The sequence below is a fragment of the Ruditapes philippinarum genome, unplaced genomic scaffold (assembly GCF_026571515.1).
Source record: "Ruditapes philippinarum isolate M1 unplaced genomic scaffold, ASM2657151v2 ctg927_1_1_1_1, whole genome shotgun sequence".
Taxonomy (NCBI): domain Eukaryota; kingdom Metazoa; phylum Mollusca; class Bivalvia; order Venerida; family Veneridae; genus Ruditapes; species Ruditapes philippinarum.
The window spans coordinates 38,531-52,709 of NW_026865196.1; the positions used below are offsets into that span (position 1 = coordinate 38,531).

The 14,179-nt window shown below is 32.0% G+C and overlaps 1 protein-coding gene across 1 annotated transcript in view; it reads left to right on the top strand.

The window, feature by feature from the left end:
- The first annotated feature begins 2,065 nt into the window (after window positions 1–2,065).
- The window catches only part of LOC132728151 (flagellar attachment zone protein 1-like), a 154,176-nt gene continuing 142,062 nt past the window's right edge, over window positions 2,066–14,179 (top strand). Inside the window, exons 1-2 of the mRNA XM_060713779.1 lie at window positions 2,066–2,338; window positions 12,043–12,071. Coding sequence (XP_060569762.1) covers window positions 12,048–12,071 — 24 coding nt within the window. The 5' untranslated portion in view covers window positions 2,066–2,338; window positions 12,043–12,047. The remainder of the gene's footprint in view (window positions 2,339–12,042; window positions 12,072–14,179) is intronic.

Below are 14,179 nucleotides of genomic sequence, written 5' to 3' on the forward strand. Positions count from 1 at the left end.
AACTTCTTCTTCAAGACACACACTTCCATTTTCTTTTCATACATTGAAAATCGTAAAATCTAGTTACTAAGTCTTGTATAACATTATTTTTAATCGAAAACAATTAAATTACATTAAATTGTCTATGCTGAAGGTAAAACGTTCACTGTTTAAGTCAATTCCATTTAGTTTGGGCGGCTGATAGAAAATTTCAACAGACCCGATTCACTGTGCACGACGTTGCCGTGCTAAAGATGATTCGTATTTGAAGAACGATGTCGTGTTCAATGTAATATGATTTAATATATCATACTTTATAATAATGCAAATAATTTTGTCAAATTCTGATTGGATTAAACACTTTGTAAACACTACCTAGAAGAACCGAAGCACGCACAAATAACAATTTAAGATGTATTTCTACATTATAGACGGTTAACTGCGTGTGTGCATAGATTTTTATTATTGCGTTTTGTTTTTATGACTATTTCTCGATTCAAATGTCAATTACTTAAAAAAATGACTTAATATTGAATTTCTTTTTTATTGCACAGCGTTAGCATAGCTGTTGATTACGTGTGTCTTTTGCCGCGGTCTAAAGTTGCTGGGTTTTCTTATGAACTTGTTATCATTACAATTTGAGTTATTATAAATTCGTTATTGGCTAGCATCTCGGGTCATATTTATCTTATTCAGGCTATATTCTCCCGTATATCCCGACAGCAACTTGTATAACCAGATCGTCTTCAATTACCCAGCTATCATTTCAATCATGCACGAAACGTTAGATGGATTCATCCGTCGCATATTTGACAGTTCAGATTTAATAATAAGCACCAAAATGATGATAGTTTGGACATTATTCATTGCCTTATACAATATGTAGAACGTTTCCTCAAACTGCATGACTTTGCATTAAGAAATATGTTCTTAATTACTATGACAGTCTCATAAACTTTTATTAAAATATGGGCTGCAGACAAGTAAAAGTTTCTGCCCAACTTGTCCGTGTCCAAGTGGCAAAAATACATATTTCCACTGCGCTGTTTGTCATGTGAGCCTAACTGTCGTAATATATGTGACGTAATGAACGCTCCTTATTTTGAACGAGCTGCAGAAGTAATAAGCCGTTTTTGTAAACCGTTTATGGAATTGTTCTTGCGTTTACCTACACAGCATGGCCAAATTTCCTGCCCTCATTTCGAAACTCAATCCAAGCTTTTTCTAAAATAGTGTTATTGTCAGGATGTTTCTAAAAAAGGTAAAATGAAGTTATCACCCTGAGAAATTAAGAACGACAACATTATATAGAATAAATTTCTTCATATGGATTGATGTGAATATAAGACTTCAAATTCTCTCTTTAAGCATCAGAAAGAAGCTGTTTTTTATTTTATTTTATTTTTTTGGTTAGGGTTTACGTCGCACCAACGGAGAAGAATTCATACGGCGGCTTTCCAGTTTTTACTGGTGGAGAAAGACATCATGTGCCCTTACGCACGTGCATTATTTCTGCACGAACAGGCACCCAAGTAGAACCACGTACGACGAAAATATAACTAATTAACGCTGATTTTGATTTCACGTCCGAAGAAAAAATAGGGGTGTAAATTATGCTTTATCAATTCGTATATACATGTATACTGTATTCTTAATGGCGATGAAAAGTAATTACAAGTTATAGCCTATGTATCATATAGATCTATTTTTATAACATGATTATGCATACTATATAGCATTTATTTATTTATCACGCTTTATAATATTGAAATTGCCTATATAAAAATGGAAGTTTTTGCTGTACACAAAAAGAAACTTGAACTTTTGTTTTGATTAAGTAAGTCACTAAAATAGAATCCCGCTCTTCTGGTTTATATAGCATAATTTTATCTACAATATGTCATCGATAGTTGTTTAAAAATTTTAATGTAGATCTCGTAAATTTTCAGGCGAACTTTTTTGACCATTGTGTGTATATTTTGACAATATAATTTTAAGACTTCTTTAAGACTTTAACGACACAAGTGCTCATGAGAAAATGTAAACGTGTCGCTTATTACACGAGTAAAGAATGGACCAATGAAATTTGGAATTTTCATCGCGATTTCAACAAGTTTTCGGACAGAGCGGGTGCTTTGAATTAAAATTTATTTTTGGCTTTGACAAACATAAACACCCACTCCAAGTGAAATAATGGGACATTTTTAGCTTCAATATGTTTAATTTTTCATTCTAAAACAGTTCTACTGGAAGTACTTCATAGTCAAATAGGAAGGGTCGCGGGAGTTTTGGCGTCGTTGACAGCGGTGTCCGTGCAAGTTTTTGTCTATCACTTTCGTCGTTCTCAGAAATTATATTAGTAAGTATACTTTACCAAAGTGTTAAAAATGATGAAAGTAGTTACTCATTTGTATAATACGTTGATAATATAGTATAAATTCGCCAAGCAACTTTTGTTACGCTTGATAAAAATATTTTGTATAGGATTATTTTTCATGTCAATAATTTACTTCATCACCGGTATATTATTGCACAGAAAATTATTAAATAACTAATATGTCTGTCTAACTTGACAACCCCTTGTGGAGACGTAGACATATTGCAGCTCTATATGTCTTGCAGGAACTGGTCTAGACTTTTTTCACCTTTGGGTGCTTAAGTTACAAAGGAAACTACAATTCTGCAATGTCAACTGAAGATTTTATCATGTTGCTTGTTGAGAAATTTGTAGTGACTGTTTAATTATTTAGAAAAGCCAGCTAGATTTACGGACAGTCGCGAAATGACTAAAAAATGGTTAATGTAAAAAAAAAGTCTCTTCAAAAGCAACAATGGGTTTGGTTTGTTAAGTTGTAATAGAGTTAAGTTCAAATGTATAACTAAATGTCACGGTTCAGAACTGTTCACTATTATAGGGAGATATTGTGCAAGTTGTCGGATACACAATGTAGATCAATAGGTAGAGCTGCGGTCTATGGTATTCCAAGGATACCACGTTCGAGTCCCGGTCAGACTGCATTAGTCTGCAAAATTAAACTTGCACCCAGCCTTATTGTGTAAAAATCCATTTTGGACCTACAAAATTCCAGAGATTGTAGGCCCCATGGGAATTTAATTGAGAATAACAGTTTTCATACAAAGCTAGTTTCAGTTTACATTTTTTAGAAATTGTAAAATATTTTATCAGTCAATTTTTATTTGGTAAGATTTGTGTAATACATCATGCAATTATGTGTAACCTATATTTATCATCTCCAGCATTTGGTTAGAGTAAATACATGTACAACAATCAAGTATTATCATGCCAAAAAGGCATCAATTGGGGATATGAAAATAGTCTTAGTCCATCCATCCGTCCCACATATATCTGGAACATGTACTGAAATGTATTTGAGATATCAGCTTCAAAATTAATCTCATTGAGCATGTTGAGGAGTCATTGATTTGTCTTGCGTTATTGGGAAAGGCCTTAGCCTCTTGATTTTGGGAAGAATTATTGCTTATTTCGGGAAGTAAAAAAGCAGGTGTAACTTTTGACTTGGGAAAACTGCATGATTGTAAAGAAAATTCCTATTGGGAAGAGGCCCTTTATAGTCCTCTGTTATATAAGATGAAAAATCACTGGTAGTGCAGAGCAGTTTGATAAATATACCTATCTTAATAATTTCGTTATTATCCTATTTTTCATGCTTTAAATTTTTGTCTGAATTATAATGGAAAAGTGTATGAAATGAAGCATTAACTCCTGGAGGAGAAGCAGGGGCGGCAAAATCAATTGTCCGTATTGCCCAGGTTGTCCCACAGCTTTTACGGACAATAATTTACTATATTATATAGATGTGTTACAGACAAGTTGAGAAACGCTTCTGAGAAAAACAGACTAGTAAGTCAACTTCAGATTTTGCTGGCCCTAAGAAGTGCAGTGCAAAAGAATGATAAATTTTCATGTCATAATTTTGGAGTTGTTGCCCTTTGTCCTTTGTTATTTTCATACTTAATTTTGTTTGTACATAAAGTTACATGAGGCATCAACTTAAAGTAAGACTGCAGTTTATAAGAATGATACCCCTCCATATCATATTTTTTGAGTTACTGCCCTTTGTTATTTTTGCATATTTTTGTCATGGTCATAACTCAAACAGTATTTGAGATATCATCTTGAAATGTCATGTGCCAATAGGTCTCATTGAAGAGGACTGCAGTGAACCAGTATAACAACATCCATTACTTTGTACTTATTGGCTATTTTTCTAGCATTATTTCTATTTGGACCATAAGCCATAAAGTTTAGAGATATTAATCTGAAACTTTATTGGTGGAATGCAGTTAGAAGAATGACATTTGCTATCCACTTCATGATTTTGGGGTTATTATTATTTTTCATGCTTAATTGAAATTATTTTCAAAATCCATAAAATGTATTAACAAACTTTATTATATAAATTTAAGTTGAGGAGTGCAGAGCAAAAGAACATACCTCTTCACTTCATAATTTTTCAATTATTGCCCCTATTATTTTTCATGCTTATGTTTTGTCAAGACTATTACTCAAAACACTTAAGAAATATCAGCTTGAAATGTCATGGAGGAATAACTCCCACATCTCATTTTTGTACTTTTAGGTTATTGCCCTTTGTTGTGTATTTAATTGTAAATGTGTATGAGAATGGACTATCCTCTTTAAATAGCATTTTTCCTGGTCAATGTTTTATGAAGAAGAATTGCATAAAGAGATGTCTGAAGAATTTGAAAAATATTTGTTTGGATGTTTTTAAGGCTTTACTTCTTTTACCTCAACATTGTTTCCTTTGTTAAAATCACTTTACTTAGGAATGTCTTAAATAATCTACATCTAAGCCATATTTACCATATTGTTTACCTTTGTATTACGGTGTTAATAGGCATTAAGATAAAAGTAACTTTGACAAGTGTCCAATCAGTATTAGCTTTGACAATTGACCAATCACAAAGTGATAAAAAAGAATATTTCATTGGTCCTTCCAAAATCTTGATAGCTGTTGTTTTTAAGTTTGATTTTTAAAATCAGTTAGATCTGGACTTCCAGGCAATAAGGATATCCTTAGGGCAACAATTACATTCTGTATCTAAACTTGGACTTCCATTGTTATTTGTGGTGTAAATAAAGTTGTTTATAAACCAGAAGATATCTTTTATTTTCTTCAATCCACACATTAGACAGAAGATGGTTTATTCATAAAAGGATTTCCTAAATTACCATCATTAAAATTTTGGTGGAGAATCCGGGTAGGTGACTTCTTAGCTCACCTGACGATCCATGAACTTATTGAATTTATATGTGGATGCAGAAATAATAAGCGAGTTAATATTTTTCTACAATTATTTGGACTTAACTAAATTCCCCTTAGAAGATAGAAATGGCAATTCAAATGTGTAAAAGATGTGGATTACTTCATCCAGTCAATAACTGTAAAGCTACGCTAGCAAAGTGTTACAATTGTAATAAATGTGGACACTATGCCAGGAATTGTTATTTCAAAGGTAAATCTTCCATATATACAGAACTTAAAAAACTTAGAGACAGAGAAAGAATGACAACCTTTATCAGAGTAAAAAACTTTCAAAATTTACCGTTTTATGGAATAGAAACTGAGGAACTTCTTAAACTATTTCCAAAGAACTACTTAATAAATGTTGGTCATCTAACAATAGCAAGAGGAGCAGAATGCAAACTGGAGGAAACAAAGCAAAAACTTGAGGAGAGCCGAAAAACAATAACAAATTTACAAAATGAAAACCGACTGTTGAATCAGAAACAAACGCAACATGAGGATTTAACAAGTGAACTACATGGGATAATAGAAAATGCTGATATGGAAATTAAAAAGATTACAAAGCAAAGAGACGAACTCTTCAAATATCTTAGGGACCTTATTGGGTACGTTTTAAAGCTTGACAAGGTTTTTAAACAAACAAAATTAGAATTACAAGGTGTGCTGAACTTTTCATACTGTAATGTTCAAGACCCTGCTGTGAATTATCGAATCAAAAATTTTAGATGTAAAAGATGTGGTAGTAATGGTTTCCATAAAAGCAGTGACTGTCGAGCTAAAGGAATTAAGTGTATGATCTGTGAAAAATTAAACCACTTCACTGGAACTTGTAAGAAGCAACTGACTCCAACAGTTATTTCAGACTATGTTATCAGCTTGTTACCAAATTTGGAATGTGAAATCAATGCAAAGGATGCGGCATGTCAGAGATAAAGAAAGAAAAATCATTAATTTGTTACTATAAGTAAAAAAAAAAAGGAACAAAGTTTAGGACTGTATTGAATTTTTTTTTTCATCTGTAATGATATAAAACTTCTTTAAACTTTGGGGACCAAAGTTAAATAAGTAAGGGAGAGCTTTTATGAAGAAGAATTGCATAAAATGATGTTTGAAGAATTTGAAAAATATTTGTTTGGATGTTTTTAAGGCTTTACTTCTTTTACCTCAACATTGTTTCCTTTGTTAAAATCACTTTACTTAGGAATGTCTTAAATAATCTACATCTAAGCCATATTTACCATATTGTTTACCTTTGTATTATGGTGTTAATAGGCATTAAGATAAAAGTAACTTTGACAAGTGTCCAATCAGTATTAGCTTTGATAATTGACCAATCACTAAGTGATAAAAAAGAATATTTCATTGGTCCTTCCAAAATCTTGATAGCTGAGGTTTTTAAGTTTGATTTTTAAAATCAGTTAGATCTGGACTTCCAGGCAATAAGGATATCCTTAGGGCAACAATTACATTCTGTATCTAAACTTGGACTTCCATTGTTATTTGTGGTGTAAATAAAGTTGTTTATAAACTGTACAGAAGATATCTTTTATTTTCTTCAATCCACACATTAGACAGAAGATGGTTTATTCATAAAAGGATTTCCTAAATTACCATCATTAAAAATGGAAGATTTGGCAGTCTGCGACTGCTATTTGTTTATTGTTTTGTTTATTGTTTAAATGGTGTTTCTTTTAAATTCTCTTAAATTTATTAGTCTTTCCTTGCAATAAAAAGGGGAAGTAACTGATTTCGATATATATTTTTGAAACACAGAAAGAAATATTGCTAGTTTGTTCCCTTTATTGTTTGAATGTTTATTTTGGTCTTTTATAATATATATTATGTTACTGTATAATTTATATCTGGTTATATTCCAAATGAAGGTCAGTTTCCTTTTTCGTCGGATAAAGAAAAAATCGCAATTGAAACAGAAAATTATTTTACTAGTAATATATATCTAAATAATAAGGATAGCCAAGTAAGTAAACTTGGAAAAAAATTGAGTAAGTAAACTGAAAAAAAACTGAGTAAGTTAGCAGAAAAAAATCAAAGCACAGAAGGCGCTGAATTTGTTTGGGTCTCAGAATGTAAGAAAGGTGCAGGTTGTGAGATTATATGTATAGTGCCACCAATGCTTTCCAGCGTTTTAATTGTAGTAAATTGGCTATAAGACTAATTGCAACACTGATATTCAATCAATGTTTATTTGACTTTAACAATTTGAAAAAAAAGAGTTACCTTTACTGGGATTTGAACTCCAGACCTCTCGCTTCCTAAGCGAGCCCGAAAACCCTTCAGCCACGGTGAATTTATATGTGAACGGCCTGAAGAAAACCATATTATTCTAAATTAGGGTTTGTTACGACTTTAACTGTTGTTTAACACAGATGTAAATAATCCTGGAGCTTACTATAAGCATGTATATTTAAAAAGAATCAAAGGGCTGCAAGTTCTGTGGTATTTTCTGATCTTTGCAATCTAAATCGTACTGTATATCTGTTTGCATTTTCCTGTATAAGTTTATTTTTATGTATTAAAATTCATTTTGCAAGGCACCTGAGTTTGATACATACTGAATTCTGCATAACTAGAGTTGCATCAAAAAATCATTTATGTTCATTTTTTACGACAGCCACACTTTATCCTTGCATATCATGGCTACTTCCTTAACAAAGACACTTAAAAAAGAATTTAACACAAAAAAAAAGTTTCCTCGACTGGGATTTGAACTCGAGACCTCTCACTCACTAAGCGAGCGCGTTACCACTGTACCACGGAGAAGTTATACACACAAAGTCTGAATAACATCAAGTCATTCTAAATTTAGAACTTCCATTGCATTTCGGGTTTGTAATCCTTATTAATTTCGAGGTATTTTGTTCAGGATAAACCTGTTGTTTAAAATTGAAGTAAATATTTTAGCGAAAATCTTCTCGCCCAAACAGTCCGACATGTAGAATCTATATATTCCACTACTCGGTTTGTGTAGTATTCGGTAATCGACATCGCTAAAAATAGTATTTTCATTGATAAAATCATATTCATCCGCGTAATTTGTGATTGTGCATTTATTGACAATTCTATAAGCCAACGCTATTGTTTAACTTTGAATGCGTTGTAATTTGTTGGATACTTGTAACTAAATAAAATATTTCTTTCATTTAAGCTGTTTTGAGAACTACTTGTTGTTAGGTTTGTCGTAAACTTCTGTGTCAGAGATTGAATGTCCACTTTGTATTTACTTATTTTCGATCAAAAAATACAATAAAACAATATTAGAAATCTTCGACCACTCGGGAATTACTTTGCTTGAAAATTAATGCGCCTGTCTTTGACCATCTTAACGCAGAGGTCTCCCCTGAATTTTTCGGCGTTAATATACATACAAAAGGGAAGTAACCGCTTCAAAAAAGTGGACTACTTTCGGCATTTGCAATTAACAACATTAGACTCTGAAATTTCGCTACCATTATTTGTTTGGTCTGACGACCCAAACAAATAAAAATGAGTACTTTTAGCTCGACTATTTGCAGAATAATCAAGCTAATGCAGCTTCCATTTGTTGGCGTCGGCGTCCCTGTGGTTAAGTTTTTGCGTGTAAGCTGGTATCTCCATAACTACTGAAGGGAATGGATTGAAACTTCACAAACTTGTTCTCTGTGATTATCTAACATGATTGGCACAAGTCCTATAACTCTGGTTTGCTTTTTTCATAGACCACCTCCGTGGTCGAGGGGTTAGAGTCGATGACTTCTAATCCAGTTACCTCTCTGGCATGGGTTCGATCCCCGGGATATGCTTTGGTAGTTTAGCACGGAGGAAGATAGTCTAGTACTGGTGTAACTCTCCAGGAACGATTTTAGGAAACTATCCGCCTATATGACTGAAATACTGTTGGGTAAAGGCTTAAAATGAAACAAACAAAGAAACAAACAAAGCATAATTATGCCCCTTTTTTGACTTAGAAATTCTTGGTTAAGTTTTTGCGTGTAAGCTGGTATCTCCATAACTATTGAAGGGAATGGATTGAAACTTCACACATTTGTTCTCTGTGATTATCTTACATGATTGGCACATGTCCCATAACTCTGATTTGCTTTGTATAATTATGCCCCTTTTTCGACTTAGAAATTCTTGGTTAAGTTTTTGTGTGTAAGCCTGTATCTCCATAACTACTGAAGGGAATGGATTGAAACTTCACACACTTGTTCTCTGTGATTATCTAACATGATTGGCACAAGTCCTATAACTCTTTATTTGTTTTTTTTTCATAATTATGCCCCTTTTTCGGCTTAGAAATTCTTGGTAAAAGTTTTGCTTGTAAGCTGGTATCTCCATAACTACTGAAGTTTTTGTGCCTTTTTTGGAACACTTTTATGCATTTGTAATAATAAAGCAGTGATTTACTTGATAAAACATCTTAATAAAAAGCCTTTGTACCCTTTCGGACAATTTATGCATTCATATAGGTAATTATCATACATGATTAAACACCCTTGTGACAACTTTTCGAATAGTCGAGCGTTACTGTCCTCCGACAGTTCTTGTTAGTAAACTGAAAGTACTGAGTAAGTAAACAGAAAATACTGAGTGAGTAAACAAAAAAGCCTCAGGATCATTAATTTGGGATATGACACTGAATCATTGCAAAATTTTTCCCAATTCAGGAAAAAATGCAAAAGTTCACAATTTTTGAAGGGCACTGAGGAGTCATTTTCCGTGAATTAATGTCATCATATTCCTTTTATAAGAATTTCAAAAAACGATTTAGAATGGAATTTGGAAGATTTTATTGTCATCAGTGTCAGAAGTTTAAATGAGAAATTGATATGTGTTATTTATACCATGGGATGATAAGTTTTGATTTTATACCTTCTAAATTCTATAAAGGTTTTATTTTGTGTAAACATGATAGGATTTGATAAGAGATGTAAATTACTGATTAATGAGTCTTTATTGTCATCATATTCCATGATTTTTGATATATACATGTATATTTATATACATGTATGTATGTAGATATAGAAGTAAAGACTTTAAACCTTTACTAAAGCAGTGACATTTTTTTTTTAATTTTCAAAACAACCGTTGTGGCTCTCTGAAAGGGAGAAATTTAGCAAAATAATTCTGAAAGGGAAGATTTGAAATCTAACACCAACAAAATTTAAAAAGGGAAAAAAAAAATACCCAAAAATAAAATTTTTTAAATTTTAAATTGAAATTTTAAACATCCAAATTTTTATGGGCCAATTTGACCTTATAGGGGCTTTTTTATGTTTTTTCAGTCAATAAATTTTAGATTTTTCAACAACAGCTGTTGTTTAGTCATGGTACTGGTGACAAATGTGCACAGTGGCATTTATAGGGGAACATTTAGGTATTTTTGGCAAAGGGGAAACAGCCTGTATTTGCCTTTAAAAATGGGGGGGGGGGGTGGCGGGGCGGCGCTACTCAGTGTTGAATATACCATCATTTTTAGGCAGTACAAAATAAAAAGTTTTCAGTTTTTATCAAATTTTTACGCAGCTCATCATTTTATAAATTAAAGGTGATTAGAACATTTCAGGCAAAGCAGAAATTTAATTATTAAATGGCATGCAAGCAGTGACTTTGTGGTTAAGGGGTCTGTCTCTCAGCCTTAGGGTCACTGGTTTGAGCCCTTACTGTTGTCACAACCATGTTTCCTAATAGTCATGGTACCAGTTTCAGTGTTTAGTATCAGGAAGTGGACTTGCAAGTGATTCAAGTACAATCATATGGTAGCTTAAAACTTCCATCAAAATAGAGATATTAATTATGCTTAAACTTTATCTTCTTTTTTTTTGAAATCAAAAGATCATACAAATTTGTTTTTAATAAAATGGCCTTGTTAGCCTATTCAATTGAAGGACTGGCTTGGATTTTTTTATATCTCGATCTGAATTTAGAATAAATTGCTTTACTTATACTTAAGTGAGATATTCTTTGTGTCATAATTAAATTGTTTTCATTATTTTCTATTCTCATGCAGGGTTCAGTAATCTCTTTGTCAACACCATTTATGGCAATCAATTAAATTAGCCGCTGAACGAATTGAAAATTTTCGATGTGTGATCCAATAATCAATTGCTTTTAAAAACGGTTTTATTAGCAAAACATTTTTATTTTGACGTTACTTAATGTATTTAGTCTGGTATATATCTCGATGGAATTTTATTTTGTTGATTGTGTATTTCCATTGAATCGGTAGCGTGAATTTTTTCAATAAGTTTTTATGGGTATTTATCGCTCGAATGTCGAGTCTGTTTCAACACTTGAGATAGGGAATTTTCGGTCTTGTTATTGGGCTTACTGATAGATCTATTGAAGTATCGTAAATAAACATAGGGATTATAGATAGAGTTTTGTTCGGTGTATATGTCTTTATAACTCTGGTTTTGTAAGTATTTAAAAGTGATTTTGTTTTACATTGGCTTTTAATACATGCTTTGTTCAGTGGAGTGATTCTAAAAATGTGAATTATTTACATGTAATCAGTATTTAAATGTGATATTATGAATTATATTGAATTTAATCTCATACTTGACTCTAAAGCGGTCAGAATTCATTCCTTTTAATGTAGATTGTTTTATTCATTTTGGACCTTAATTTTGTTAGAGAATGATACTATCTTATTAAGATAAAATTATTTGATAAATTAGAGAATTCGATATTTGTATGATAGTGAAGTGATCAACGAAAAAAAAATTTCTTATGTCTACGTTAATTTCAGCCACAATGTACCATCACTTCTTTGACAGAGTAAGTGTGAAAAAAATTTTCTTTTTGAAATTATTTTTGTTCTTGTTTTATCATTAACCCAATATTACACTATAACATCCATGCCTTTTTTAATTAGTTAGTTTAATCCAGTTTTATCCGCTTACCTTAATCATATAATATTATATGTTTTGTCATAGGAAAGATAACATGCATGTTGGAAAATGCTTTTGCGGGATTGTTATATGTTTTAAAGAAAATCTTGGTCATTTCTTTAAGTCAGCAGCTTTATTTATAGTCTAGATAGTACCAGGCCGAAATGTTAGATTAAAATACCAAATGTTTGAAGGCAGTGGTCTTTAACATGTTGCATGGGAAATAACTTGGTTACTGGATTTATGATAAAATAGTTGAAACCCTTGTATTGTAAAAATTGTTTGTGTATTAGATGTGATAATAGATAAGCAATGCCACCATGAAAACTATTGTTTGATAACCGAATGTTAGGAATACTTAGGGTCATTTGTTTATTATCTAATTGAGATGATGTGTGCTAAGTGCCCACTAATTGGTCTGGAGCACTAAGAATGGACTTAAGCTTTATAGATGACTTAAAGATAGCAAGAATAATCAAAGATCTACAATCTGCCATAACATAAATCTTGCATCAGTTTATATTAATTGCTTGTAGCTAGAAAAGCACTTTGCTTATAAGCCTTATTTTTTATCTACTTGTTAACATAAATGCATCAGGGAAATGTTACCGGCTCTCCCTTACCCCTATGAAAGTGCAGCGGCAACACTTCAAGGGGTTTGTACATTTAGATAGGCACAGTATCTTTATAGGTTAATTAAGTGATCAAATAGGGAGGGAAATATTCCATTACGAGGGTTTTGTACCACAGAATGTGTTGATCTACACTTCATCAGAATAATAAAATTATGTTATTACATATTAATATTATTTACTGTCAATATATAGCTACCAAATATTATAGCTACCAAAATTCTTAAGTGGATTCTAATAATGTTCAGTTCAGTTATATTGTATTAATTAAAGAATATTGATTACAGAAATAGATGATGGTTTAAGATACTGGGTAATGAGACAAGCTATCTTTATGAACATTGAATCTTAGAAAGTTTAATATGATATTAATTTTCCATAGAACATGCCAACATGCCTTCCTCCCATTTATTTTACCTATTTTATTCTTTTGCATAACTTTTGTTTATACTTAAAAATAACTTTTGTTTATACCAAATCCTATTAACATTATCTTGATTTTCAACTATTTTCCTAATATCTGACTTTTAGCTTGACTATTTGAATGAAGAATAAGGAGAGCTATTGTACCTATCAAGGTGTCATTGTTGATGTTGATGGCCCCATCACAATTTGGTTAAGTTACTGTTTGCAAGTTGGTATCACACAAACTCCTGAAGGGAATGGGATGAAACTTTGCACACTTGTTTGAAAGCATAATATGCAACTGTCTAAGGCCCATAACTTTAACCTGGATTTTTACAGAATTTTGGCACTTTTTGAACGTAAAAAATTCTTCATTATCCAGACTCTTGTCTTGCTATCAAGCAGAGAGAATAGTCGACCACGCTGCCCTACTGACAGCTGCCAAAGAAAGTGCTTTTTCTAGATTTTCAATATCAACATCATCTTTTAACAAATGTAAAATAAGTGTTATAGTTTACAATTATGCGATATGGAACTGAAATAATAAACCTTTGCCACCAGTATAGAGCCAGGCCAGAATGCACATCTGAGTATTTGGTCTGACCAGTCTCTATCATACTGATGACTGACCACCTCTGGACAGTTCAATAAGGAGAAGCTAGACAAATTCAAGATTCAGCATGTTAAAAGCATTAAGGACCAAATCATGTCATGATTTACTAAGCAGTTAAGTTAAAGCATTTTTGCTGCGTAATAAAGCTATTTCAAAAATTGACTTAAGATGGAATTGGCTTATTCATTATTTCATAATTGAATAATTATTGAACTAAAACAGTATAGTGCCAATGTTTTGGTATTTGATATTTGACAATACAGTTCAGTTAACAAAGGCATATCTAATGACTTGTGAACAATATAAATAAATAAAAAAAACAATAGGAGTGTGTATCGTGCCATT